The sequence below is a fragment of the Panthera leo genome, chromosome D1, assembly GCF_018350215.1.
Source record: "Panthera leo isolate Ple1 chromosome D1, P.leo_Ple1_pat1.1, whole genome shotgun sequence".
In the NCBI taxonomy this organism is placed as follows: Eukaryota; Metazoa; Chordata; class Mammalia; order Carnivora; family Felidae; genus Panthera; species Panthera leo.
Window position 1 is genome coordinate 14597045 of NC_056688.1, and position 26629 is coordinate 14623673.

The following is a 26629-nucleotide window of genomic DNA, read 5'->3' on the forward strand; positions in this document are numbered from 1 at the left end:
TTGTGAAAAAATAAATGTATGTTTATTAAAAAAGAAAAACCCTAACCAAGAACAAACTCTGGGACACTGAAAATGCAATGCTTCCTCTGAAGGCCAGCAATCACCAGTGTTGGAACACCTGAGAAGTACAGGTGCCTCAGTCCAAACATCAGGTCTCAAAATATTCTTCTGTAGTCAAAACTGGCATTCAGGTTGCTGGTCTGTGTGGACCCTGATTACTAGCATAGACAGCTGTTACAGCTGGATGTCTGGCTGCCCTATGTCCACTACCACAACCCACAGCCGCCCCACAGCCTCAGAAAAGTTACATATCCTCAACACTCCACTTGTAGGCAAGTTCCTCCACCGCCTTCTTGCTGGCAAGCCTGGCAAAGCGCTTCTGTTCAAATCCATTGGATCTGCAATCAAGAGACACTGATCAGCCAGAATCCTGAACTGGACATTCATTTTTGAAAAAAGAGAAGAGTTCACAACCTAATAGATAAGGAGGAAAGTAAGGCAGTCATGTGAAAATATGTAAGGCATATGCAATAGAATCAAAAAGCCAAAATACGTCATTCACCCTTTTATTAGTTCTTATTCAGACCCTTCTGCCACTCTTTTGACAACTGTTTCAAACATTTACTACTCTACAGGCCCAACTCCCTCTCAGCTGATGTCTACATCTTATAATTTATCCATTCGTTACACAACATTTAGTGAATTCTTACTACAGGCACCTCTCTAATTGCACTTCACTTTACGACACTTCACAGAATGTATTTTTTACCAACTGAAGATCTGTGGCAACCATGCATCAATTAAGTCTATTGGTGCCACTTTCCAACAGCATTTGCTCACTTCGTGCCTCTGGGTCACATTTTGGTAACTCTTGCAATATTTCACATTTTTTCATTATTTGTTATGGTGATCTTTAATCAGTGATCTTTAACGAAACTATTGTCAACTGTTTTGGGGTGCCACGAATGCATCCATGTAAGACAGCAAACTCAGTTGATAAATGTCGTGTGTGTTCTGACTGCTCCACTGACCGGCCACTCCCCCATCTCTCTCCCTCTCCTCCAGCCTATTCTCTGAGACACAGCAATATTGAAATTAAGCCAATTAATGACCCTACATTGGCCTGTAAGGGTTCAAGTAAAAGAAAGAATCACACGTCTCGCTTTAAGTCAAAAGCTAGAAAAAAGACTAAGTTCAGTGAAGAAGGCAAGTTGCAAGCCAAGATGGGCTAAAAGCTACGCCTCTTGCGCCAGTCAACTTGTAAATGCAAAGGAAAAGTTACTGAAGAAAATTAAAAGTGCTACTCCAACAAACACAAATGATAAGGAAGCAAAACAGCCTTACTGCTGATATGGAGGAAGTCTGAGTGGTCTCGACAGGGGATCAAACCAGCTATAACATTCCTTTGAGGCAAAGCTTAATCCAGAGCAAGGCCCTGAGTCTCTTCAATTCTGTGAAGACTAAGAGAGGTGGGGAAGCTGCAGAAGAAAAGTCTGAAGCTGGCAGAGGTTGGTTCGTGAGATTTAAGCAAAGAAGTTGTCTCCATAACATAAAAGTTTGAGTGAAACAGCAAGTGCCAGTGTAAAGCTGCAGCAAGTTATCTAACAGATCTAGCTACCTAAGACAGTCAGTGAAGGTGGTTACACTAAACAGATTTTCAATATAGATGAAATGGCCCCCTACTGGAAGAAGATGCCACCTGGGACTTTCATAGCTACAGAGGGGAAGTCAATGCCTGGATTCGAAGCTTCAGAGGACAGGCCGACTCTCTTGCTAAAGGGCTAATGCAGCTGGGGACTTTAAATTGAACTTCTTAAAAGAGCTTGTATTCACTGTCTACACCTCCTCACCTTTCATTCACTCCTTAACACATTGGAACCTAGCTTTTGTCTCACCATGGCACAGTTAGCTCTCTTTCAGGCCGCCAGTGACCTTCCCTATTGTCAAATCCAGTGATTTCTCCTTCTGCCCAAGTCAGCCACCAGGTCCTGACACCTCATCCCTGAACACTTCCCTACAGTTCAGAACTCCACCTCCTTTACCCTGACCTACTGCAATAGCCTTTTACCTTGTCTCTCCACTTCCAGATGTGTGCCTTTCAAATGCTTCACATTACTGCCTTAGTGATTCATCTATCTAACACACAAAGCTGCTGTTATTCCTTCAAGGGCCCTCCTTTGCCTTTAGGGTGAAGGCCACACCCATCACAAATGCTTCTAAAGCCTACTGTGACCAGGCCCCTGCTTACCTCTCCAATCTATCACATACACTCCACGTCAAACCTCATGCTCTCCAACAGTAGCAAACTGCTTACGACTGCCCCCCCATAACACTACGATGTCCCATACCCTTAGGACTTCGCACTTCAACCTCCTTCCTCTTCTCATGTTGGCTGGCGACTGATATCCCTTAAGACAAAGCTCATGTATATTCTAGAAAGCTTCCCCTAACCGCACTCTCCCAAGGCTGAATTTACTCTACCTTTGTGCTCCCAAGCACCCTGAAAATCCTCTATAGTAATACTAGCAAGTAGTATTGAAATTATTTACTTGTCTTTCTGCTCTAGATGGAAAGTAACTTCCTAAGCTTAGGGACTATCACTACCTGTGAGAGCCCAGCAGCTGGTACACAGCTGCCTCAAGTAATCACATCTTTGCTAAGTGTTACTGAACTGATGGAGAGAACAGGCTTCCTTCCCTCTTTCCTAACACCCTCCCTAAGGGATGAGTAGGATGAATAGCAGAGTGTTTTAGGAAGGGAAGCTTACTACAAACAGCTCCATCTCTAACCTCAAAAGCATGCAGGGTATTCTAGAGCACCAAGGAAACCACTGTTTTTTGCCCTGGGGAATAAGTACTTAAGAGAACCAACACTAATATGATCATACAGACGAAGGACATATGAATAACAAACCAAACCCCACAGAATCAAAAAACAAACCACAAGAGAATGCACAGTAGAAAAGCCTTGGACTATAGAATCAGGAGCCCATGATTCTTAATTTTTTTTTAATGTTTTTATTTATTTTTGAGAGAGAGAGAGAGTGCGAGCAGGGGAGGGGCAGAGAGAGGGGAAGACACAGTATCTGAAGTAGGCTCCAGGCTCTGAGCTGTCAGCACACAGCCCGATGCAGGGCTCTAACTCACGAACGGTGAGATCATGACCCGAGCCGAAGTCGGACACTTCACCGACTGAGCCATCCAGGCGCACCAGGAGCCCAGGATTCTAATTCCAGCTTTTTCAGGTGAGCTAAATAACTCGAGGTAAGTAGTTAGATTTATCTGGGCCTTGCTTGTCTTTTAAATAATAATGGGATTAGATTAATTGACCTTATGAGTTTTTCCAACTACAGATATGTTCTAGAAATGTTCACTTGCAATGGGCCAAAACCAGACAAACTAAAAGAGGTGACGAAAGAGTGAATAATGAGAAAGAAAACAAAGATGAGAAAGGGAACTAAAAGGAAAGATGTAAGAAAAAATGCTAAGTGGAAGAAAACTCCTGGGAGAGCTGGAGACAAATCAGATATCAAGAAAATACTAGGTCAGGGAGAGTTCTGAGTATGGGTCCAAAAAAAAAATTTTTTTTAAATAGGAAAAAAAAAAAAAGGATGGCCTCAGTGTAGCAGGGAAAATCTCTAGGGTTGTGGCTATAAAAAGATCCACTTCTGGCTATAAGACAAATCAGCATTCTGAAAAATGTCCTGCTACCAAAGAGCCTATATCCAGTGAACTGCAAACCAAAGTAGTAAGCTAGCCTGAAACCACAGCCACCCTGAGGATACCCGGTATCAGGAACTAGAGCCTCAGATTTTGATGGCAGCTTGGGGGACAGAAGACAATGCCTCAGGTCCATAGGAGGTGGGGCAATGGATTTCAGTCACAGCAGAGGAACTTGAGCAGACTACTCTATTCTCAGACAGCGATTATAAAATCTGGACAAAATATGAAAGTGCAAGTATCTAAAATTCTTTGAAGGCATGGGAAAGTGACCAAAAGCAGGCAAAACCTGGATGAGTCCATTTGTAAAAAGATCTGTGAGCTTTTTGCCAGAGGGCACTTCCCGGTCTGCACAGCTCATGGAGGCAGAAAGTCACAGGCTTATTAGCTTGAGGTATCAGTGCAAAGAAGGCAGAGCAGCTAGAAAATCAGGAAGGAAACTCTGAAGGGGAGGAAGCTACAAAACAGATGAACCCTGCAATGTACACACAAACAGCACCTAAATCCTTGGCTAACTGCTAAACTGTGCTTGCACAGGGGAACCACACGGGGCCCAGTGAAAAAGCAGCAGCTAGAAATTGAAAGAACTGAGCAGAAATTGTAGCTGCTGCCCACTGCAAAGGAGACAGCTTTCGGAGCTCAAATGCACCCACTTAACAGTCTACTGGAAATAAACATCAACATACTTCAGAGGAATATAACAGAATTCCAAGTTCTGACAATGTATCACTTACAGTAACCAATATATGTTAAAAAAAAAATGACCAGATATGTCAAGGAATAGTAAAATGTAATCAAACTCAAGAAAAGGCTATTAATAGAAACCAATCCTGAGGTGACCTAAATGTTACAATGAGCAAACAGGACTTCAAAGCACCAATTATAAATATTCTCAAGGAAGAGGGAAATGTCTCATAATGAATGAGCAGATGGAAAATCTCAGCAGAGAAATACAAACTATCAAACGGAAATTCTAGAGTTGAAAAATACAATAAACTAGCTGAAACAAAAAATTCACTGTGTGGGCTTAATAGATTGGAGATGGCAGAAAGTCAATGAAGTGGAAAACAGATCAACAGAAACTATCTGACCTTAAGAACAGACAGAAAAAATGATGCTAGAAAAATGAACAGGACTTTAGGGCTCTGCGGAATAATATTAAGTGGTGGAAAATAACGTAACTGGAGAAGAAGAAACAGTAGTTCAGAAAAAATAACTGATGAAAAAATAGCCAAATACTTCCCAATGGTGAATAACATGAATTTAAAGATCCAGAGAGCATAACAAACCCAAAGCAGGATAAATACAAAGAAAACCACACTGAGGTACATGATAAACTGGCTAAAAACCTAAAACAAGAAGAAAAATCTGCCAGAGAAAAACAATATATTACAATGTGGGGCAGGGAGTAACAACAAAATAAATGAGGACTAAGGATTTACTTCTAATTAGAAACAGTGGAGGCCATGTTTCCGATTCTGTGTCTCCCTCTCTCTCTGCCCCTCCCCCGTTCATGCTCTGTCTCTCTCTGTCCCAAAAATAAATAAAAGACGTTGAAAAAAAAAAAAATTAAAAAAAAAAAAAAAAAAAGAAACAGTGGAGGCCAGAAAATGATGAAACTTTCTTAAAGCGTTGACAAAACTGTCACAGAATTCTGATACTATCAATCCAGAGTTCTATGTGTTGGTTCACAACCTTGTGAGCTTCCTGGGGGAAGTCTGAAATTGGCCCCAGTACGTGGAGGGCAAGGAGAAAACAAAAAAAAAAAAAAGAGGCAGGCCACTCCACATTGATAGGGGGCAAGTTTAATAGGCAAGGGAACTTACATATGAAGCCTCTCTTGGGCAGCCACCTGGCGAATCTCAAAAACTTATACAGAGGCCTTAACTGGATTCAGCCACATATTTGGCCCAGGTGGTCTCAATAACACCTTACTCTTTCAAGGCTACAACCTTGAAAAGGGTAGGCAGGACACACATTCCAAGGATAAGAGAGCGGGTAAGAGGCCTCTGACTGCCCTGGGTCCAGCTTCTGGGTCAACAAGTGGTAATGTCATCTTGATGACCTCCTCCAATAATACGTCAGTAAAACTATCCTTGAGAAATGAAGGTGAGAAAAATGTCTTTAATTTAATAGAATTGTGCCAATGTCAATCTCCTTATTTTGGTAATGTACTATGGTTATGTTAGGTTATCGTTGGGGGAAGCTGGGTAAAGGGTACGCTGTAACACACTGTACTAATTTTTCAAGTTCTTATCTAAAATTATTTCAAAACTAAAGTTTTTAAAAATTAAAGGTGAAATAAAGACATCTTCACATCAACAAAAACAGAGAATTTGTCACCAATAATCCTACACTAAAGGAATATTAAAAGTTGTTTAAAGAAAAAAAAAAAAAAGAGCACCAGAAATGGTAAATACATGAGTTAAATATTAAATATTAACACTTATATATTTTGTTGTTTTTCCAGGTTTCTTTTTAAATAACTGTAAATAAAAAATTAGAACACTGGAGGGGTGCCTGGGTGGCTCAGTCGGTTAAGCATCTAACTTGGGCTCAAATTATGATCTTACGGTTTGTGAGTTCAAGCCCCACATCAGACTCTGCACTGACAATGCACAGCCTGCTTGGGATTCGCTCTCTCCTTCTCTACCCACCCGCACCCATGCTTTCTCTATCTCTCAAAATAAATAAACTTTTTAAAAAAATTAGAACACTATATTGTGGGGTCTATACCATTTATGTAATATATATGACAACAATAGCACATAGAACAGAGGGTAAGTGGAACCTCAGCGTTACATACAAGGTTTGTGTATTTTATGTGAAACAGTACAGTTATAAACTCCCAGTAGGCTGTAATGAGTTAAAGATACATACTGTAATCCTTAGAGCAAACACTAAAAAAGAAAACTGCAGAGAGGTTTAGCTAAACAGATAACAGAGCAATTAAAATTCAATACTAAATGTACACACCTAAAATCCAAAACACTGACAATACCAAAGGCTGGCAAGGGTATGGAGCAACAGGAATCCTCATTCTCTGGTGTAACAAAAAATGGTATAGCCACATTAGAAAACAACTGGCAGTTTCTTATCAAGTTCAACATAGTCTCACCATATATTCCAGCAATCACTGGGTATCTACCCAAATGAACTGAAAACTATGTCCACTAAAAATCTATACACAAATGTTTACTGCGGCTTTATTCAGAGTTGCTAAAAACTGAAGATGTCCTTCAACTGGGGAATAAACAAACTGATACAGCCACATAATGGGATATTCATGCAAGAACACGGATAAACCTCACATGCATTTTGCTAAGTGCAAGAAGTCACTCAAAAGGCTCCATATTGTATGATTCCGTTCCTGTGACACTCTGAAAAAGGCAAAACATAGGAACAGAAAGCAGAGCACTCATCACAAGGGTTTGGTGGACAAAGTGTAACTGACTAAAACAGGACTTACAGGGGAAATTTTTCGATGATGTAGCTGTTCCATACGGTAGTAGGGTGGTGAATAAATGACTCCATGCATTTGTCAAACCCCACAGAACTATACACAATAAAAAATAAACACTAACATAAGCAAACTATAAAAAGGAAAAATCACCCAGGAAGTCAGGAGATCCCAGGATAGACGGGGACTATGACAAATGAATCTATATTACAAATGTATGACATAACAGTACTGGGGCAGGGCAGTTGGAAAATGGTTCTTTCACTAGAAATTATAAGGGTAGTAACAAAAGTAACTACACTATATTTTTGTTGGAAATCTGTTTCTGACTTCTGAATCTCTCAATTCTGAAACTGTTTTACATGTATACAGAGATGAGCAAAATGGACGGTACATGCGGGTGCTAGGTTTCTCAATGCTGAAGAGGGAAGTTACAGACAAGCCAGAAGAAAAGGTAATACTCCACTAGAGTCAACATTAGTATGAATTCATATTTACGAATCTGTATACATAAACATGTACATATACAGACACATATGTACAGATAAGTAGGTACAGAAATAATAACAAATATGTGTGCGTACATGAATTACTAGACATGTACTACCTAGCTCTGTCTGCTGGCATAGCCTAGAAACAATGACACCCCAGTAACAAGTACTTCTAGCAGTCAGATCTTGGTTTCTAAATACCATTATCCATTAAAAGCAGGCAGGGCTGCTTGGAGAAATGGCTGATTCTAGGGCTGGGACAAGGAACATACAAGATGAGCCTGGAGCATCTTGCGGTATCAGAAAGTCAGAGAGTACTCAAAAAATAAAAGGACAGGGCATGCAAAAGGGACACCTTAAAGAATTCCCAGTAGCTAAAGAACAGAACAATTTATTTAAATAAATAACAAAATAAATAACGTATTACTGGATTACAATCCACAGTATAAAATACGCATGAATCATTACTGATATAAATAAATAACTGACTAAGCAGATGGGGTGACAAAACAAATCCCTATAGAAAAAGCCCAAATAATAAATGTAGCTATGCCACCTACAGGTCACCTTTTGAGTACAAGCTAAACTCAGTGACTCACTTCTAGAGAACTAAGTATGTTCGGAAGGGGGAAAAGAATAACTAAAATGGAGATACCTGGCAAACACTCACTACAGCTGAACCAAGTGACTGAGGTTAACACTAGGGATGTCCTGTTGTTACCAGGTACCGGTTAAATGATGTGATGAGAAGGGCATGCCACCACTGTGGCATTCTTTCCAAAAACCCATAACCGCAGTCTAACCATGAGAAAAACATCAAATGAACCCACTTTAAGGGACATTTTACAAAATAACTGACCATATTCCAAAAAATTGTCATGGTGACAAACAGCAAAGAAAGACTGAGAAACTGTCACAGACCAGAGAAGAATAAGGAGAAATGACAATTAAGTGCAATGTGGGATCCTAAACAGAAAAGGATTTTACTGGAAAAAACTGGTGAAATCCAAGTAAAATCTGGTACATTAATAGCAACATACCAATGTTGTTCTGATAAATAAATGTACCATGGAAATGCAATGAATGATAATAAAACTGGATGAGGAGTGTATAGGAATTCTTTATACTATCTGCAAATTTTCTATAAATCTAAAATTATTCCAAAACAAAAAGTTTACGTTTAAAAAAATACAAAAATTAATTTTCAAAACACTCCCCCAAACAACTGCAGGATACATATTATCCTCATATGCAAATGGACTATTCACCAAGGTCAACCATATACTGGGCCATAAAACACATCTTAATACATTTCAAAAGATCAAAGTATTATGGAGTATATTCTCTGACCTCATCAGAATTAAACTGGAAATCAATAATGGTGAGATACTACAGAAGTCTAAATGTTTGGAATTAAACAATGCATTCCTAAATAACTAACTAATAGATCAAAGAATGAACCAAAATCCAACACACATTCCGGAAAAAAAAAAAAAACTGTCAGCAAACTAGGAATAGAAAGGAACCTTCTCAACTCAGTGAAGGGAATCTACAAAACACCTATAGTTTACAACATATTTAATGGTAAAACACTGACTGTTGTTCTCCTAAGATTTAGGAAGAAGGCAAAGATGTCTGTTCTTACTACTTCTATTCAACATCTGCACTGGAAGCTCTAGTTAGTACAATTAAGGTAAGAAAAAGAAACAAAGGGCATTTGGATTGGAAAGGAAGAAGTAAAACTCTATATTCACAGAGGACCTGATCCTCTAGGTACAAAATCTGATGGATTCTACAAAAAAGTTATTGTACAAAAAGCTTTAATTTCAGTAACAACTGACACTTGTCACCAATGATAAAATTCAAGACTTTAAGCATAAATTAGAATTTGAATACACTTGGATCCGCCACCATGAACTTTAGCTTCCTATTAAGATTCTGGTGATGAGATCAGAGGTAACGTTAACAAGTACAAATCACTGATGTTGTATAACGAAAAATGTCAACATTTGGCAGGTCTGCAAAACTCAGCAAGCCACTATTTTCCAAATGACCAGCACATGATGTTATAAAATCACGCACTGGCAAAAGATCCCTACAAAGTAAAAAAAAAAAAAAAAAAAAAGAATTTTAATGTAACAGTATTAAAAGTTCTTTGATATGGTTTCAGACTCCATGTTATAAATCACCTTTAAGAAACTATCACCTGTTGAATTTCTGTGTAGTACAAAATATAATACACCTTCCTTTTCTAACAACCTATGTATAAGGCTGGGTTTTTTTTTGTTTTTTTTTTTTTAAGTAGGCTTCATGCCCAGCCCGGAGCCCAATGCAGGGCTTGTGTTCATGACCCTGAGATCACAACCTGAGCTGAGATCAAGAGTCAGACATTTAACCGACTGAGCCACCCAGGTGCCCCACAGCTGAATTTTCTAAGGCTAAGCTTTCTTTCAATACTCCAACTAAACAAACTGCAACGGACTCAATGCAGAATCCTGCTATCGACTATTAAGCCAAACATTAACGAGATTTGCAAAAATGTAAATCAATGCCATTCTTCTACTTTCTTTGTTTGGAAAATAGTTATTTTTCTTAAAAAATATGGTAATTATATTAACATAATGGCTTTATTATGTTTTTAATGAACTAATTAATAAACACTTTTTAAACTTCTCAGTTTAATTTCTAATAAGGTAAATATTAATACATATAAACCATATAAACAAAAGCTGTTTGGGGTTCTCAAGTATAAAGGGGTCTTGAGATCAAAAAGTTTGAGAACCACTATGGTAAATGCTAGAACAATGTCCTTCCGTAGCAAGAGGAGATGGGATCTACCATGTAAACAGAGAGGCAGACTTTGAACAGAAGCACACAACAGACAGTAAGTTAGAGTAAATGGGTACAGATGCTGGCCGTAGGGGTCAGCAAGATATCGTAAGTAACTCATTCCTAAGTCAGTGAAGAGAAGGTTCAAGGGCTACATTTTAAAGATACAACATATGAAAGACTCCAGACTACCGCCCATCACTCATCCCCTCTAAACCTTAGAAAACATCTCTAGAAGTGACCAATGTCAACAACAAAGGGTATCCTATCGGAAGCAGCACAGCTGTTTGTCCAGAGCTTTAAAAAAACACTTTGAAAAGGAAAAACGGAGAAGGAGGAAGAGTATTTTAAGCATGGGAAATGGGATTTGGGGACCTCAGAAACAGAAGCAAGCAAACTGCATATTATTAACTTTGTGGTTAGAACAGAGAATGAGGCAGAGTGTAGAGTGATGTAAGAACGGCTAGGAAAGGTTAGGGTCAGATGGAAAAGAAAACAAAAATGTAGGAAATACTCAGGCTTACCTGTCAACTCCATCCCAGCGATATCCAGGCCAGATATTGAATCTGTTGGGAGGAGGGGCAGGACCACTGTAGCGAGGTCTCACTGGTGAGAGGAGAGAGGGAGAAGTTAGTTACCTATATAACTCAACCCAGAGTCGGGTGGCAGTGGGAACAAAAATTTTATACAGAAATCTCTAGTGAGCTGAACACAAATTTCCAAATACAAGGAACCTAAAACACTGTATGGGAGAGCCTTCTCTGCACCTGACTATGTATCATCAAGCTAAAGACTATCTCTCTTTACACAAGTCACCTTCACCTCTGACGAGTCCCAGAAGGCTCACCTTTCTTATTCTTGTTCTCCTTAGCCTTATTCTTCTTGATAAAGTTGGCCATGGGGTCCCCCTCTCTTTCCTGTTCTCGCAGCATCCGATCCAGATCTTCATCATCAATGTAGCGCGCCAGAGGCTTTTGCATTTCCTTCACTGCATCCTCCACATTTTGTTGCTGCTGCCGGCTCTGGGCAAGCCTGGGCAAAAAGAACCAAGAGCGTATGCTGTCCCATTTAACATTTGCACTCACACTGAGCGGACCATACTGCTACATTTGGGGAACTTCCTTTTCCCAGCAGCGTCGGCCAAATATTGAAAAGAGCAAAACTAGAATACCAATGCCAAGTATGGAGTACCCCAGTATCTTAGGAGGGAGACCGAGCACACTGAACCTTCCATTCGTGAAACAGCTGTGAAGGTGCAACGAACTAACTCACTGGTCAGAAAAGTAGAGAATGACCTCCTCCAGTCAGCACAGTCTTGTTCTCCATTTCAGTGGTTCTCTTACCCTTTTCCCCATTGAGCATACAGCTCCTCTCTCTCCGAGTCCTTCTCTGCTTTTCTCCTTTGCTCTAAACGTTCCAGTTTCAAATTCCTCTTACGACCAGACTTATCTCGAAATACAGTTTCGGCATACTGGAATTCAGCTGCAAAGGAAAATTATACTTTTAAAGATAAACACCCAGGTATCAGAACTGGGAATAATATTCTAACAGTTGAAATCAACGTGGGATTCTGATGCTGAATAAAAACTTTTGCAGCCAGACTACAAGTAGTTCCTACCAATGTCTAACTAACCTTTGTCAAGAAAGAAAAGAACCACTTGGGACCACTAAGAAGTTAAAATAATGCATAAAACCAGAGCTGAAATTTGATCTCAATTAAAAGTTTAAAATATCAGATACAAGAAGTTACGTTAAAAAAATAAAATAAAATCTACATGAGCCTCGACTGGTCTCTGCATTTTCATTTTTACCTTCAAACGCCGTAGTTTCTTGGTCCCGTTTCTTGAGCTCTTGCTGCTCTCGCTGTATGTCAGTTAACACCAACCCAGTTCTTGCCCCAGAATACATGTGTGCAGCCTATGCAACGGAAAAGGGAGCATCCAACATTAATGAGACGATGTAGCAGCAGGCTCCAGGGTAGACAGGTGCATTTTTGCCTGACGATGAGCAATAACCAAACCAAACGACTCCAACTTTGTATTCTCATTATCGACCACAAGATTCACAAAATAAAAAAGAAATAAAATTGAACTTCATGGCAAATTAATAGTACTACCAAGTTTGAAGAATAAACACAAACACAAACTAACAAAATATTAAAGAAAAAGCTAAGCATCTAAATAGTTCTGACTTTTCAGTATATAAACTGTAGACATGAAGACACATTCTCAGGTCACCTGATCAGAAGCCTGTATCAAGCTCTAAGCCCTTCAGTAGAGACCCACACTAATAAAATATTCCATTTAAACTACAAACTCAAGCAAGTCTAAGGTCCCTCAGTTGTGGATATATTTCAGGATAATGACAAGTTGTGACCAAATCAAACCCTCTTACTAAACCCTATTTCATAGCAAGATAACCAACCAATGCATAAACGGAGTATACAGTATATTGTGGTATCCTTAAGCAATGTGCTCAATTTAATATGAAACTATCCATGAAGTAAACAGATACCTAAAATGTCAAGGGGTCCAGCTGCAACACAGACCTCACTCTGTTTCCCAGAAAAGAAGAACCCTACTTCCTGGGCCAGGGACACGCTGCCAGGACCATGTGGACTACAGAGGAGACTTGCCTGAAAAGTCTGGGTTGGAGGTAAATGTGCATACTACAGGCTCTATTATTCTCTTTCTTAACCAACTCACTGGAATAAGATTCTTTTCCTAGCACTGGGGTGCTTTACAAAACAACTGCTCCAAGTTCATGCAGATGTTCTGGGCAATTCATGCTTCATCACAGATTTAAAATAAAACACAGACTTCCCAGGTGGTATGATTCGTAAAAGTAATTTTATATTCTAAATGCCTCTTAAGATCTGCGAATGGAGACTGGTAGTCCAATTTATAATAATCAACTGCTTACACTAAAGTCTGACTTTGTTCTGGGCACTGTGCTAAGAGTTTTACTTATACGAGCTAATTTAATTCTCACAAGAACCTCATGAAGTATATACTACTATTATCCCCATTTTACAGATGAAGCAGCTGGGGCTTAGAGATCTCACATATCTTGCTCAAATATCATAGACAGTAAGCAGAAGCAGGAGGATTCGAATGTCATCCAATTAACACAAAGTTTGTTCCAAACTCTACTCTGTAAACTATAGTTCTCAGTTTATTCATGAGAAAATAGGAAGTTTTTCCAGACCCATTAAAAAATGACATTTGTGGAATAAAGAGGATATAAAGTCAGAAGCTACTTAGGAACCGGTATTTGCAAGTTCATCCGGGCTGGGTCACAGGCAGTCCTGCCTTCAGAAGGAGCAAAGAGCTCCAGAGGTAACTCTGCACTAGATTTACTCTACCAGGAGCTACCCCCTCCCTCTCTGGTTTGTATCTCTGAAACTTGTACAGAAATAGAAAAGCGCAGTTACTCTAAGCGAAGGTATGGCTCCTGAAAATTCCTACCTTCTTTCCTAGAGGCTGACTCCTTCGAGGTGGAGACAGATCGGAATCAGAAGATTTGGCCCTCTGTTTCCTCCTTGGTGGAGACAGGTCAGAATCAGAGCTCCGGTATGTAGGTCTATTCCGTGGAGGTGACAGATCTGAATCAGAATCTTTGTGCCCTGAACTCTGCTTTTGCCGTGGAGGAGAAAGATCTGAATCAGAGGCTTTCCGACTATCATCTGGGTAGGAGGAAGAGTCCAACATGTGACTCTGATATCTCCTAGGCGAAGAGTTTGTATGAAATTTCCTATGGCTGGGGGAAGAGTCTAGAAATTAAAAAGTAAAGTCTTTAATCCCATTGGTGGAATCTTAAAAATGGAACTTATCAAGCTAATGTCCAATATTCATTTGGTCCTCCTCTAAAGAGCTATCACTGTCCTAAACACAAGTACAGATGACATGGGAAAAGAGCAGAGTCAGACACAACTTTTACAACCAACAGGCAGGATGTGGGCTTCTATTCCCAAGTTACTAGTGACTGTGACTAGCATGTGAGGCCTCAACATACTCACCTATGTCATATTTATCTGAGCACAGAATGGGAGAAACAATTCACACTCAGATCTCAGGGCTGTGGCAAAAGTTACAACTGCCTAGAATACACTGTGATGTCAGAGACTAAAAGATAACGATATATTTTATTTAAGAATGAAAACAGGGGTGCCTGGGTGGCTCAGTCGGTTGAGTGTCCAACTTTGGCTCAGGTCATGATCTCACGGCTCGTGAGTTCAAGCCCCACGTCGGGCTCTGTGCTGACAGCTCAGAGCCTGGAGGCTGCTTCGGATTCTGTGTCCCTTTCTCGCTCTGCCCCTCCCTCACTCGTGCTGTCTCTCTCTCTCAAGAATAAATAAAACAGTAAAAACTATTTAAAAAAAAATGAATGAAAACAGTACCTAGTGAGTAAACAAATCTCACTGCACAGGCCTGAGTTGTAGACAGAAACATCACAAATCACCTCCCAAAGAAGCAATGGGTATCCACAGTCTTAAAACCACACATGCCCCTTAACTAACAAATCAATTTCTACTTTGTTTCCCAGGAAACATACCTAGAAGTACTTAAATTTCCAGGAAATCTATCTAAAAGTAGATATTAAATAATCCCGAACAGAGCAATGATTTATCTACAAGGATGTTCATTTTAAAATTATAAAAACAAAATTTATAAATAACCTAAAATATGCACTATTAGGGAAATGGTTAAGTACATTTATGTAACAGAACACCAATAAAGACCACGTTAATTTATGACACGGCGAAGGTAACATTAAATGAATAAACCAGGCAAGATTACACATATAACATGTATATACTACATAGAAAGGGCTCAACTATATAAAAAATGAATAGAAAAAGGGTTTAAAAAACATTGGCCACAACACTAAGAGCAAATGGCTTTCAACAAATTTTGTACCTTTCTTCTTTGTACATTTCTATACACCCTGAAGTTTCTACATCAAACATGTTGTATTTTCACATGGGGTGGGGAGAAAAAACAAAAAAATATATAAAAATGTCTTCCTTGGGGTGCCTGAGTGACTCAGTTGGTTAAGCGTCCCACTCTTGGTTTTGGCTCAGGTCATGACCTCAAGGTTCATGAGTTCAAGTCCCATGTCAGGTTCTGTGCTAACAGCATAGAGCCTGTTTGGGATTCTCGCACGTGTGCTCTTTCTCTCTGCCCCTTTCCCCCTTAAAATAAAAATAAACTAAAAAAAAAAAAAAAGGTCCCCCTTGCCACTGTAAATTTTAACTCCCCTCAGCCCAACCTCTCCTCATTTCCCTACAGTTTTAAAACTTCTCCAAAGAAATGCCATTCTCATTTCTAAAGACCACAAGAAGTAAAAGGTCCAAAAGAAAGCACTCAGAATAAGTCCCTCTATGGACAATCAAATGCTTACCTTTAGAATCATGCTTATGGGATTTTGCTTGCTTTTTTCGCGGAGGAGAGAGGTCCGAGTCATACTCATGTTTGCTGTTCTTTGGGATTGTGTGAGATGGTCCCCGCCCCTTCGAATGTGGAGAAGTTTTGCTAGAAGCTCTCTCTGGGCCTTTACTGCTTTTGGGTCTGGGCAGTGAATGAGGGACACTAGCAGCCAAATCAGGGGAGTTATGATGGGCCCTCCTGAGCTGCGATGTGTCCAAGGAGTCATGAGTCCTTCTAGGTTGAGATGTGTCAGGTGAGCTATTTTGAGCCCTTCTGGGAACAGAGCTATCTGAGGAATTGTGACAGGCCCTCCTAGGAAGAGATGAATCTGGTGTGTCATGATGGGTTCTCCTAGGAGACATGCCTGAAGAATGACGATGAGGCTTCCTGAGGGGAGAAGGATCCAGAGAAGTATGACGGACCCTCCTTGGGGGAGATGGGTCCGGGGTGTCGTGACGGACCCTCCTGGGGGGAGATGGCTCTGGGGTGTCGTGACGGACCCTCCTGGGGGGAGATGGGTCCGGGGTGTCGTGACGGACCCTCCTGGGGGGAGATGGGTCCGGGGTGTCGTGACGGACCCTCCTGGGGGGAGATGGGTCCGGGGTGTCGTGACGGACCCTCCTGGGGGGAGATGGCTCCGGGGTGTCGTGACGGACCCTCCTGGGGGGAGATGGGTCCGGGGTGTCGTGACGGACCCTCCTTGGGGGAGATGGGTCCGGGGTGTCGTGACGGACCCTCCTTGGGGGAGATGAATCCAGGGAGTCACGACGGAAGTGTCTGTGTGAGGGCAGATCTTCACTGTGACCTAAACACAAATAGCAAAAGTAAGATCCCCACAAATGCCCTATTCACCCTTGATATGCAAAGTTTCAAAAGATGGCCCAGGAGCAAACATCTCAAAACTACTCAGAAATCTTCTGCTTAGGGGCAATAAACCAGCATTCACTCATGAATACCTTAAAAATAACCTCTCCTAGGGGTGTCTGGGTGGCTCAGTCGGTTAAGTGTCCGACTTCGGCTCAGGTCATGATCTCGCAGTTCGTGGAGTTCGAACCCCACATCAGGCTCTGTGCTGACAGTTCCGAGCCTGGAGCCTGATTCAGATTCTGTGTCTCCCTCTCTCTCTGCCCCTCCCCCACTCATGTTCTGTCTCTGTCTCAAAAATAAACATTTAAAAAAATGTTTTAAAGAAAAAAATAAATAACCTCTCCTATCTGCCTAACGAGCCATTTAAATGCATTTTTCATATTATACCTTTTCAGGTACACTGGGCAGGTATCCTTGTTTCACAGACATGTGAAACAGAGGCTCCAAGGAACTGAGTGATTTCTTACCAAAGGTCACAGCCACTAAGACGAAGAGATAGGCTAACACCCTGATCCTCTCTCAATCCAGTGCTCTTCCCAAAACTGTGCCTGTGCAGAGCTCCCAGTCAGAGGCTCCTACTGATATTTAGACTAGGTAACACACAGTTTATACTCACTCTTCTTTCAAAATGCAGACTGACTAAGCCTGTGCCGCATCAAAATGAAATGTAATTAACTATTTGATCAATGTCACCATGCTCTTTACTGGGGGGAGAGCACCAGAAAAAAAGAGGGATCAGCATTTCCTGATCACGTATTACAAGTCCATGGTTTATATGGATTCCCTCACTGAATTCTCACAAGCCTGAAAGATAAATACTGTTATCCCATTTTATAGATGAAGAAGTTGATACTCAGAAACACTAAGTCCTACTGCCAAAGTCACACTGCTAATAAGTCATAGAGGATCCATTCCAGATCTGTTTGACTGTAGAGTCCATGTGCAATCTTTTAAACTAGGCAGCTGAGGAAAGAGTTTGAAACTTCCAGTTTTCAAAGGTATAAGAGAATGAAATGTTTACAGCAACTCAGGACATTTCCAAAATCCAGTATTTCTTATCATTGAGCTCCGCATCCCAAATTCAAATAAATGCTCAGTAGGACCCAATAAATAGTTGCTAAGTGGATGAATTAAACCAAGTCAACCCCTTTGCTTTGGGAAATAGTCCTATCTGATTGCAATCACCACTCAGAGAAAAGTACTGATATCTGTGGGACACCTGACAGCAAATCTAATCCATGGCGTTGATAAATTCCATGATATTTACAAAAAGGAAGTAAGAATCAGAGACCAAAGAGGATATTTCCAGTGACAAATGGGGATGGAGCAGTGAGAGTTAAGTAGAAGAAAAACACTATTCAAGGGTGATGGGGTGGGGGTTCGGTATCTCTTCCTAGACCTATAAATATGGAGACATGAAGATTCTCTGAAAAAAAGGACTGTGGAAAAAAAATAAATAACAACAAAGAAAAAAGAAAAAAGGATTATGGAAAAGATTAGAAACACACCCACAGAGAAAAACAAAATAGTAAGAGTGAACAAGATTCAGATAAAAGAATACATACTGATAATAAACTTTTAATTCACAGAACATAATAATAATATACTGAAAAGTAACTGAGGCAATAGTGATCACTAACCTATAACCAACAGTCACTTTTGTTATGCATGTTTTCCTTATCAGAATTGTAGGATAATTAACATAAGCACAAAATATAAAACAGAAAGAACAAATCTTGTTTAGGAGTTAATTCGTCTACTACTCTGCATGTATGAAAAAGGAACAAGTGTCGAGAGTAAACTGGAGTTAAATGGCTATACAGAAGCAAGATTCCTGATTATGCTAGGTGGGAGAAAGACCAAACCAATTACGAACAGGTCTTGTCAGGGCACCTGGGTGGCTCAGTCGGTTAAGTGGCGGACTTTAGCCCAGGTCATGATCCCACGGTTCGTGAGTCCGAGCCCCGCATCAGGTTCTGTGCTGACAGCTCAGAGCCTGGAGCCTGTTTCGGATTCTGTGTCTCCCTCTTTCTCTGTCCCTCCCCTGCTTGCACTCTGTCTCTCTGTCTCTCTCTCTCAAAAATAAAAATAAACATTAAAAAAAATGTTTTTTTAAAAAAGAACAGGTATTGTCTCCACTCAAGACATGACAAATGTCATTTGTCCATTCTCAAAGAACTCAAAAACTTTTTAAATAGGGAGTTAAATTATTAGCCTAGGGAGAGGGTACACAGTGGGCAAGTGGAGGATAATGCACTGCAAAATACCCATGTTTAAAGGAAGAACGAAGAAAGACTTAACTATATACTAAGTGCTGTCCTATTTGGGCCAGAGGTCAGTGGTTACTGCAAGGCCCCCACATAAGTCACTTCCTGATTTATGTGTAACCTAAGTTAGTAACCCTAACTAATGCCGAAATAGAAGAGAAAATGGGACACCTGGTCTCTCAGTTCCCATGTCTTGCTACCTCCGAAGAAGTTCTGAATTCTTTTTCGCACTGTATTTTTCAGGATTAAGGACACACTAAAACAACCTATATATGCCTCTAAAAAAAAAAGTGTAGAGAAAAAAAAAAAGGCTTCCCCTATAAATGGGAAATTTAGATTTATCTACTGTTGAAACTAACCTCCTAGAAGCTTCCATTTGGCACTGGAACGAAAGGCTTCCATCTGCTTTACCTCTTCTGGCCGCTCATCCACAAACTCAGCCACCTGTCAGAGTTAGGACAACTTACATTGAGAAAATCCACAGGATCCAGTCAAGGAGCACTACTGTTTCAGGAACCTAAAGCTATCACCATTTCCATTCTCAATGCACACGGCACACACGAGTCCAAAACAGCCATGAAGAAACATGTAGAAATATGTAGTGGTCCTCAGTTATGTTTGTCCTATGAGATGTTTATCTGATTGACACTGGATAGTTTAATTATACATCTTTCTCTGACTAATCAATTTTCCTCCAAATGTGAACTTCTTCATTACAAACCTTCTTTATCAACCTGTCAGGTGCACAACTGCCCCAGGGAAGCTAAAAGCTAAATTCCTTTCACCTTTCTACTTTTATGTTATATCCAGAGTGACAATACAGGCCGGCTCCCTGGCACTCCTATCACTCATCAAGGGCTTCAGGCTCCTTATGAAACCTTTGTTGTCAGAGGTAGTCACAATGACAGATCTTCTTAAATCCAACCAAAAGAAATCATTAAGAAGTACAAAGAATCACAGAATCTTTAAGGGATAAAAACATTTCAGATCACCGAAATTCCCAAACAAATCTGGAATATTATTGTATCCTTGATAAATGATCACTCACCCAGTCCCTCCCTGACAGGGACCCAATTAATTTACAGACAGGGAACTCATTATATTACAAGATAGTGCATTGTATTTGGGGGCGGTGCTAGAAAGTCCTTAGTTTTATTGGACCTGTACCGACTTTCCTGTAACTTCTTTCCAGTAACCCTAGTTCTGACCCTGATGCAACTGATGCCCTTTCCACAAAACAGACTGTCAAAGATGGCTGGTGTTAATAAATTCTAGTTAAAGAGTAGCAACCATGTGCCAGGTACTGTGTTTGGGGTTTACTTATATTATCTCACTCAATCCTCACAACAGGCCTGCAAAGAAAGGTTCCACACTAATAAAGAACAAACTAAGACTCAGAGAAGTTAAGTAAATTTCTCAATGTCACAAGCCAGCAAGTGGCAGAACTGAAATCCAAACCCAGGTCATAATTCACCTCTATTTCTCTGCATCACTCCTCATGTAACCTGGTTTTGAGATATCTCACCAGGTAATAAAAGCACAGGCTTGAATTCAAGCAAGATGAATTGAGATCTAATCACCAGCTCTGCCACTGAAAATGTGTGCAGCCTTTGGCAAGTTATTTTCTCTAAGCCTTGATTTCCTCATTTGTGAAAGGACTCAAAGGATTGCTATGAGGATTCAGTGAGCTAATTCATGTAAGCTAAGCAGCTTGGGACATGGTAAATGCTCAATAAATTACACCTATTATTCTTGTGCTCCCACTGCTATTGTACTTGTCCTAATTATTTTGCCATTGTTACTGGTGGTGGCGATGGTCTTGCAGTAACAAAAATGAATTCAATAATCAAGACCTGTTTTAACCAGAGTAGAGAGGAGTGGAGCTAAAGCCTTCCTCGTTCAGGCTTTAAGGCAATCATAAGAGCAAAAGACAGTATCGTAAAGGAAAATTAACAGACTTGACTATAGAAATTAAAATTTTTAAATGTCAAAGCTACTATAAATGAAAAAACAAATAATAAAATATATCTATAACAGGTAAGACAGGTAATATATTGTATTACATAAACACCAAATCAATGAAAGAAAATTTTAAGTCCAATTTTCTAAACAATGGAAAAAATACCAAAAAATTCATAAAATACGAATGCCTATAAACATAGGAAAAAAAGTATTCACTATTTTTCTAAGAAACAATACCATTGTTCACCTGCAAACTGGCGTAAGTTCACTATTATTTCTGTTGTTGTAAATAATGCTCCAGTATTGATGAAGAAATGGGGAAAATGGCATTCTCAAACAACTGTAGGGGAAGGAGAAACTGGTACCACCTTTTGGAAAACAATACGAGAATACAGCTCAAAAGGACCATACTTCCTAACCTATTAATTCCACTTTGTGGGGATAGAGAAATAAACAGATTTCTACAATGATTTATGCACAAGAGGTTTCTCAAAGCGCTATATTTCAAAACAGAAAACAATCCATACGTCCAGTAAGAGGACAGGTTAAATTAATGTATACAATGAACTACCACTGAAACCACTAAAAATCACATTCTCAAAGAATATTTTAAAATCTTACTAAAGTATTCACAACATATTATTAAATGAAAGAGCAAGCTCCAAAACCATAATTCAGTATGATCTCAATTATATCTTAAAAAAAATAAATAAAACAGAAGTCTGTATTATCTATGGAATAAAGAGATGGGCATCCAAATGGGAGCAGTTGCCATCTCTGGATAGTCACAGTATAAGTGATTATTGTATTATTTTCAGAATTGTAAACTTTCTTATAATTTCCAAATATTCTACAATTAATATGTATTGCTTTTGGAGTGCCGAGGTGGCTCAGTCAGTAGAACATGTGACTCTTGATCTGGGGGTTGTGAGTTCGAGCCTCACACTGGGTGTAGAGATTACTTAAAAATAAAAATAAACATTTAAAAAATTATGTATTGCTTTTATAACATAAAAAAAATGTTGTAAACATTAATTGACTGGTTCTGACTGAAACTAAATTGGTCACTTATGATCACTACTTCCCTTCTTCCTTTTCTTTTGTTTTTAAAGTAATCTCTACACCCAACATGGGGCTCAAACTCAAAACCCTAAGATCAAAAGCCACTCGCTCTACTGGCTGAGACAGCCAGGCACCCCACTATTTCCCTTCTAATTACTGATAAATTTTTTCTTAGATGATGTACTACAGAATATGCTAGACATCAACATTCAATATACTCATCAGGAATTCATTTTTACAACTTCAGTGCAATACAGCCCAAGAACAGCTCTCCTTTTCACCTTGTTTCTCAGCAAAGTTTCCATGACGGAACTAATTCAAGATTATTTGCTTATCCGTTTGCCCACTTGGTTCTTACTCATCCTTCAAAACTCAGTTTGGATATTTATTTACTTCCTTAATAGAATCTCCCAGGAGAATAAAAAAATGTGCCAGTTTCCCTGTGCTCTAATAGCACTTGGTACATATGTGAAATGTCTCTCCACCATTTATCACATTGTTGAAATTATTTGAAATTCTGTCTCCCATCTAGGGTATCATCTCTAAAGTACAGACACTAGGTTTTATTAACCTACGTATCCGCAATACTTCGACCAAAGTATACAATTTTAAACTTCGTTGCATCAATGAAAAACAAGGAGCAAATAAGTTTCCTGTAACTGAACCTGAACACTGTTTGCAAGGTACATTCCAATAAATTGAACTATGGCTAATCGTAAACATATTCTATTGCTGATGTTGAGAAATTTTGCCACTCTGGGATTAGTTCCCATTCCCAGGCTAACAGGGCCCTCCATAAACAAAGAAAACAGTGCACAGGCATCATCAAAGAAGACTACTTTAAAGCATCTTTGATGGGCATCTAGGTGGCTCAGTGAGTTAAGTGTCTGACTCTTGACTTCAGCTCAGCTCATGATCTCATGGTTCATGGGTTCGAGCCCTGCATCAGGCTCCAAGCTGACAGTGCAGAGCCTGTGTGGGATTCTCTCTCTATCCCTCTCTCTCTGACCCTCCTGTGTTCTCTCACTTTCTCAAAATAAAAAAATAAAATAAATAAATAAAAATAGCTCTTTGAAAAGTGTCACCCCTTTTCTGCCCTCAACGTTCCCCCTTATAAATCTACCCTGTACCGGGAATGGAGATTGAGAGACAGGCTTGCATTTCAAAGTCCTCAACACAGACTCAAAAGATACATACCACAGGCAAATCTCCATCATCTTCCTCTTCCTCCTTTTCCGGTTTAGTGGTGGAAATAGATGTCCAGCTCACATCATCATCCACGATCCGCATTCTAAATGTTAAAAAAAAAAATCAAAAAAGAGGAATCAATCTTGGATAACAGCCTACAAACACTACAGATTGTAGCATAGAGCTCAAAATCCTACAAGATTCTGCAAGGTCCAGTCTTTGCCTATACGGCCCACTTCATCTGGTACCCCTGCCTCCACAAGTTCACTACCTCACTTTTGGGGCCTGGAATGAACCAAATTCCTTACCACATCAGTTTTCACATAAGCAGTTCCTTCCCTCTGTCTGACCTACTCTTCTCGTTCTTTACTGGAAAACTCTTACTCATTCTTAAGATCCTAGCATACATTTAACTTCCCGGAGCATGTCTTCCTTAACTTCTCCCCTTATTTCCCTCAACTAAGAACCCGTGTTACACATCCTTGGAATACCTTCAGTGCATTAATGCAAAGAAAATAAATCAATTCGTTGTGTAATTAGACGTTTAAAGCCTGTCTCCCCATTAAACAATAAGGTCCACCAGAATGGGGACTAGGCCTTCTCATTCACATGGATATCCTCAACGCTCTGAAGTAACTGGCATAGGAAGTGCGTACTGAATAAACGTCGGTCACACAAACCATGGATGAGTCCAAATAAATAACAATGATTGCCATAATGTGAACAGTTCTGTTTGAAAAGCCAGTATCACTTTATACATCTCTAAATCTTGTTTAATGTTAATTTATTTTTGAGAGAGAGAGAGAGAGAGACAGAGTGCCAGCAGAGGAAGGGCAGAGAAAGAGACACACAGAAGCTGAAACAGGCTCCAGGCTCTGAGCTGTCAGCACAGAGCCCGAGACAGGGGTCGAACTCACGACTGTGAGGTCATGACCTGAGCCACAATCAGACGCTTGACACATCCAGGCACCTCTACTTTATACACCTCTAATCATAACCATAAAATGCTATCATTATTACTCTCTTTTATTTATCATGGGGTAGCACAGCGGGGGAGGGGCAGAGAGAGGAAGACAGAGGATCTGAAGTGGGCTCTGTGCGGACAGGCTGACAACGGCGAGCCTGATGTGGAGCTCAAACCCGCGAACCATGAGATCACGACCTGAGCTGAAGTCGGAGGCTCAATCGGCTGAGCCACCCAGACGCTCCAGTTATTACTCTATTTTAAAGATGAGGAAACAGGCTTAGAGAGACGACGTGTCCCGCCCACGGCCACACGGCTCACAAAGTGGTACAGCTCGGACTCAAACTGTGGTCTTACTCCAAAGCCCAAGCGAGTTTCACTACGTGGCACTGTCTCCAAAGAATCCACCCAAGTCAGGAGGGCAGGAAGACAGAGAGCGAGAGTAGGCAAGAATCAAATCAGGAAAGGAAATGGATTTGTTCTTTGGAACTGGGCATATTGGTTCCCTAGGGCTGCCTAACAACGTACCACAAGGTGGGTGGCTCAAAACAACAGAAACTATTCCCTCACCGTTCTGGAGGCTTGAAGTCTAAAGCCAAGGCGTCTGCAAGGTAATGCCCACTGGGAAGGCTCTAAGGGAGGACATTTCCTTGACGTCGGATGGCCCCAGGCATACTCTAGCTAGTGGCAGCCTACACCCAGTCCAACCTCAGCCTCCATCTTCACAAGGCTGTGTTCTCCCTATGCCTCCCCCCACGCCCGAGTTTCCCTCTTCTTAAAAGGACACAGTCGGGGGCGCCTGGGTGGCGCAGTCGGTTAAGCGTCCGACTTTAGCCAGGTCACGATCTCACGGTCCGTGAGTTCGAGCCCCGCGTTGGGCTCTGGGCTGATGGCTCAGAGCCTGGAGCCTGTTTCCGATTCTGTGTCTCCCTCTCTCTCTGTCCCTCCCGCGTTAATGCTCTGTCTCTCTCTGTCCCAAAAATAAATAAACGTATAAAAAAAAATTAAAAAAAAAAAAAGGACACAGTCATACTGGATTTAGCACCCGTCCTAATCCACTAGGAGCACATCTTAACCAATTACATCTGTAAAGGCACTATTTCCAAAGAATATCACATTCCGAGGCTCTGAGGGGACGTGAACGGGGGAAGGGCACTATTCAACCCAGCACCGCGGGCTACAAAGTTTTCTCATTTGAAAAATGGGGATATTAAGAATACCAACTTCGTGGTAGTATCATAAAGCTTAAATAAATTCATCTACGTCTAAAGTACTTAGAACAGCATCTGGTGCATGACAAGAACTGTTAATAGCAACACTGTGAAGACCAACAGGAAGTAAGCATAGGTCTCTCACTCAGAACCGGAGTCCCTGGGATTGCTGAACCCCACAGACAGGTTCTGGGCCCTAAATACCCAAACACGGAGGCTTTGGATGAGCTCCACCATTATTCTCAAGGCAAGATACTCATTCTCTACTGGAGTGGACGGAACGCTACGAGGGCGGGAAAAGAGGAAAGTTACAGCCGGGCTGGAGACGTCGAAGATACCGCCCAGGGGCGCGAGGGGGGCGCGGGGCGCCAGAGCGGGGCTGCGGGCTCCGGCCGGACGAGCCCTGCGAGGAGCGGGGCGGGCGGCCCGGAGACGGGGAAGCGCCGGCCGAGGGCGGAGTTGGGGAGAGGGGCGGCGAGTCGCCTCCGGCCCCGCCCCGCCAGAGCCAACTCACCCCTTGCCGCCGGCCCCGCCAGGCTTCGGCCGCTTTCTGCGACGCCGGCGACCCGACTCAGGGGCCCCATCGACGCCGGCACCTGCCCCAGACAAATAACGCTTCAGGTACTCGGCCTTGGAGACCGGCGGAGCTGCCGCCATGGCAGCGGCGGGGGCGGAGAGACGGCTCGGCGCTGGGGACAAAATTCTTGAACGCGAGCCGCACGGAGAGGCCTTGAGGAGGCGGGGCCGGGACCGGAAGTGGTGAGGAGCTGTGAGAACGGCCTGGGATGACACGAGAGCGCGTCCGCGGGGTGACGAGGGGCGCAGCCACGTCCGGCGTCCCTCCGCCAACGCAACGATGGTTTTGCGTGCGTCTATCCATCTGCTCTTTCAACAGGTGGCGCACCAGCACGAGGCCACCACCACGACCCGAACAAGATCTCTGCCCAAGGCAACTTCAGAAGCACCTGTGTCAAGGACAGGGGCCCTGGAGGGGCAGAGTATGGAGCCGGGGCTCCGTTGACTTCCTAGCTGTAGGACCTTGGGCGAGTCATTTAACAAAATGGGGAGAATGGCACCTAACTGCGTGGTTGGGAGGAACGAGATACTATTACTGCGTGAAGTGCTTAGAAAAGTGTCTAGCGCACAGTACACATTACCAGTTATTTGTATTAGCATAGGT

At 41.3% G+C, this 26629-nt stretch overlaps 1 protein-coding gene across 2 annotated transcripts; it reads right to left on the reverse strand.

The window, feature by feature from the left end:
* BUD13 (BUD13 homolog) lies at positions 1 to 26135 on the reverse strand. 2 transcript variants are annotated; one of them, XM_042907289.1, is made up of 11 exons: positions 25964 to 26135; positions 23284 to 23377; positions 19422 to 19506; positions 16443 to 16733; positions 15903 to 16364; positions 13967 to 14271; positions 12311 to 12416; positions 11843 to 11981; positions 11347 to 11531; positions 11024 to 11105; positions 1 to 398 (listed from the first exon to the last, which is right to left on the reverse strand). In XM_042907289.1, the coding sequence occupies exons 1-11, from the start codon at positions 26104 to 26106 to the stop codon at positions 305 to 307; spliced, it is 1986 nt and encodes a 661-aa protein (XP_042763223.1). In that variant the 5' UTR covers positions 26107 to 26135; the 3' UTR covers positions 1 to 304. The 2 variants fall into 2 exon arrangements, with proteins under 2 accessions (XP_042763223.1, XP_042763222.1); XM_042907288.1 differs by having other exon boundaries at positions 15903 to 16733.
* Positions 26136 to 26629: the final 494 nt, after the last annotated feature.